The sequence below is a fragment of the Rhagoletis zephyria genome, unplaced genomic scaffold (genome assembly GCF_001687245.7).
Source record: "Rhagoletis zephyria isolate East Lansing unplaced genomic scaffold, Rhagoletis_zephyria_1.1 Rzeph_scaffold_06692, whole genome shotgun sequence".
Taxonomy (NCBI): Eukaryota; Metazoa; Arthropoda; class Insecta; order Diptera; family Tephritidae; genus Rhagoletis; species Rhagoletis zephyria.
This window is the reverse complement of record NW_016163775.1, coordinates 20,117-21,195: the sequence shown is the minus strand read 5'-3', so window position 1 is coordinate 21,195 and position 1,079 is coordinate 20,117. Positions and strand designations below refer to the sequence as shown.

Genomic DNA, 1,079 nt, shown 5'->3' with positions numbered 1-1,079 from the left:
GTTGTAGTTGTAGTTGTAATTGTAGTTGTAGTTGTCAAATTTTTAGTTTCTAAATTATTGTTAAGATTATTATTTGTATTGGCATTGGTTAATATACTTTTGTTGTTGTTGTTGCTGTTGCTGCCACTATTATTACTAATACTATTGTTATTGTTACTGCTGCTTAGCGATGCAGCATTGAAGCGTTGGCTACTAACTTCACTTTGCTTATGGAGCTTCTTTTGGCTTTCCTTGGCGCGCTTCGAGGCTTTGCGACCCTTTTTCGTATTTGCAGCAGCGCCGCTCTGCTTCATTGGTAGGGAACTAACTGCGCTCGCACCACCACCACCACCACCACTACTACTAGTACTAATGGATGCAGTCATTGCGCCGCCAGCTGTATGCACATTGATGCTGGTTTTTCTTTGCTGCTGCTGCTGTTGTTGTTGGTGTTGATACTGCTGCCGCAGCATTTGTTGTGGTTGTGCATATGAATGATGTGTGGGGGTCGAGGTGGCTGATGACGAGGCACCCGAAGTGATGGGTGAAGTTTTTTGTGTAGTTGTCTTGCTGCTGGTAGTAATGGTTGTTGGTGCACCTCCAATGGGTATGGAAACCGCCGCTGAGCTGGCTGATGTATTCGATTTGCTGCTCTTTAACTGCGTATTCGTAGCGGATGTGGCCGTTGCAGCTGCAGGTGTATCTGCGTAATTGCCGGCTGGTGTTGCAGTGACAGATTCCGCGCCAGCATTCACGCGCAAAACATCATTGCCTGCGGTTGTGGTTGTCGTTGCAACATCTGCAAGTTAAAAAAACGGAATTTGTTAGCAAAAATGACTAGCTTGCCTAAATAGGTGTTTGTGTGCATGTCTAACAGTTAGGACAATTGATATTTACTTTGGGTCTGCGCGAATTTGGAGTGCTGTTGTGTCTGTACTGGAAAAACAGTAACGGTAACTAAGGATCTCTGCTCTGGAGATTGCATGAAGTCAGATTTGCTGTGATCTTCCTCGCCGCCACTTAGCGTTGTCGCTGAAGTAACAGCCGATATATCAGATTCTTCGTATTGCTCATGCGCGAATTTATTATCCGCGTCGCTG

General features: G+C 45.2%; 1 protein-coding gene across 2 annotated transcripts in view; it reads right to left on the bottom strand.

The window, feature by feature from the left end:
- Positions 1-1,050, bottom strand: part of eIF4G2 (eukaryotic translation initiation factor 4G2) — a 7,703-nt gene extending 6,653 nt beyond the window's left edge. Inside the window, exons 1-2 of one of the 2 annotated variants that reach the window (XM_017629314.1) lie at positions 877-1,050; positions 26-778 (exon numbers count right to left, since the gene is read on the bottom strand). In XM_017629314.1, the coding sequence (XP_017484803.1) occupies positions 26-778; positions 877-964 (841 nt within the window). In that variant the 5' untranslated portion in view covers positions 965-1,050. The remainder of the gene's footprint in view (positions 1-25; positions 779-876) is intronic. The other variant, XM_017629316.1, reaches the window with a different exon arrangement.
- Positions 1,051-1,079: the final 29 nt, after the last annotated feature.